Source organism: Bison bison, unplaced genomic scaffold (genome assembly GCF_000754665.1).
Source record: "Bison bison bison isolate TAMUID 2011002044 unplaced genomic scaffold, Bison_UMD1.0 scf7180017864180, whole genome shotgun sequence".
NCBI classification, from domain to species: Eukaryota; Metazoa; Chordata; class Mammalia; order Artiodactyla; family Bovidae; genus Bison; species Bison bison.
The window spans coordinates 9,221,730-9,223,537 of NW_011494752.1; the positions used below are offsets into that span (position 1 = coordinate 9,221,730).

Genomic DNA, 1,808 nt, shown 5'->3' on the forward strand with positions numbered 1-1,808 from the left:
ACTTCCCCTCTGGCCCACCCCCTCCAGACCCCGGGGGGGCCCCACAGCCCTCCACATCGGAGTCACCTGATGTCACCCTGGTGACCCAGCAGCTGTCCAAGTCACAGGTGAGAGAGAGGCCTGGTCGTGGGGATGCCTGGGTCTGACGCAGGGGAGGTGGGCTCTGAGGTTGTTGAGGCCAGGAGAGGGCGTGTGTGTCCTGGTGCCAGAAGAGCTGAGGTCCCCTCACCTGCCCCTTGCTCGCAGAAAGAGCCTAATGCTGACGAGCAGATTGTTGGAGACCCCAGCCCACGCTCAGGGCTTGTCGAGGCTGGTGCTGTCACCGCTGCTGTCCAGGCCCGGGCATGGGTGGGGCGGTGTCATGGCTGGGCACCCTGCCAACCTCAGTCGGCTCTTGGTGGTGCCTGTGTTGAGAGCTGCCGTCGTCCCCTGCAGGTGGAGGACCCTTTGCCCCCCGTGTTCTCGGGCACCCCCAAGGGCAGTGGAGCTGGGTATGGTGTTGGCTTTGACCTGGAGGAATTCCTAAACCAGTCTTTTGACATGGGTGTGGCTGATGGGCCACAAGACGGGTAAGAGCTGGGTCTGACCTTTTGAGTTGGGCTGTGGGTCCAGTGGGGCTCTGGGTCCGGTGGGTCTCTGGGTCTGGTAGGGCTGTCAGTTGGGGCTCCCCTGCAGGAGGAGCCTCTCACCCCCTCTCTCTGCCACACCCACAGCCAGACAGACTCAGCCTCGCTCTCAGCCTCCCTGCTCGCTGACTGGCTCGAGGGCCACGGCATGAACCCTGCTGACATCGAGTCCCTGCAGCGTGAGATCCAGATGGATTCCCCCATGCTGCTGGCCGACCTGCCCGACCTCCAAGAGCCCTGAGGCCCGCAGTCCGTGCCTTGCTGCCAGGGGCAGACCCAGCTCCGAGATCTGCAGGACCGTCCCCAAGGGCCGGAGCCCTGCGCCTCGTTGGGGAATCAGCTCAGATCATTCTGCAGCTTCATCTCAGACCCACCCTGTGGCCTTAAGCAGCCACCTGAGCCAGCACAAGCCACACCAAGAGGGGGAACCCCTCCCCCAAGCGATTCTTTTCAGTATCGTAATTTTATTATTATTATTATTACATTATTATGATGACACAGTTTTTTTGCCCTCGGAAGATTGCTTGTGAAATACAAGGTCTCCTCTACCACCTGTCTTCAGGGTGTGTTTTCGGACTCGAGGACAGTGTGCCGTCATGGGGGCAGGCAAAGGTATCTGCGTGCACAACAGTGAGGCTGGTTCGTTCAGGTCCTGAGGTTTATTGAGACCTCCACTCCCACCTGCTCCCAGCCCCACAGAGGCAGTCCTCTGACCCTAGCACAGTCACACTCACCCCCGGGGCGGGTGGGGGGACCTCACATGTGTGCCCGCCTTGGCTGTGGCATTTTTGGGTGGCCTGTTGGAGCTGTGGTGAAATACAGTTTGGGTGTTGCGCTTCAGATGCCTGGGTCAGGCAGGCAGGGGGCCGCTGAGCGTGAGTGCAATGGGGCCGGGCTGTGGTGCTCACCCCTGGGGAACATGGGGGTGGGAGGAAAGTGAAGGGCCAGCCAGTGGGACTGCTGGGGTGTGGCAGCAGTGGCCACACGCGGGTGGCCTGGCAGATGCCAGGAGAGGTCTACAGGCTCGGCCGGCAGAGGCCGCGGTCAAGAAGCTGGCTAAAGTGGGACACAGCCCCATGTCCTTCGGGACAGGGTCCGAGTCCAGGCTGGACCGTGGTGCCTTTTGGAGGTTTGGGACGCTGCGGCAGCATAGCCTCGGGTGGCAGGGAGCAGGGGCCTGGC

At 62.1% G+C, this 1,808-nt stretch overlaps 2 protein-coding genes across 2 annotated transcripts in view; one reads left to right on the plus strand and one right to left on the minus strand.

The window, feature by feature from the left end:
* Window positions 1-1,802, plus strand: part of MAPK7 (mitogen-activated protein kinase 7) — a 5,236-nt gene extending 3,434 nt beyond the window's left edge. Inside the window, exons 6-8 of the mRNA XM_010843175.1 lie at window positions 9-107; window positions 436-569; window positions 714-1,802. Coding sequence (XP_010841477.1) covers window positions 9-107; window positions 436-569; window positions 714-867 — 387 coding nt within the window. The 3' untranslated portion in view covers window positions 868-1,802. The remainder of the gene's footprint in view (window positions 1-8; window positions 108-435; window positions 570-713) is intronic.
* The window catches only part of MFAP4 (microfibrillar-associated protein 4), a 3,886-nt gene continuing 3,720 nt past the window's right edge, over window positions 1,643-1,808 (minus strand). Inside the window, exon 6 of the mRNA XM_010843176.1 lies at window positions 1,643-1,803. Within this exon, the coding sequence (XP_010841478.1) occupies window positions 1,643-1,803 (161 nt within the window). The remainder of the gene's footprint in view (window positions 1,804-1,808) is intronic.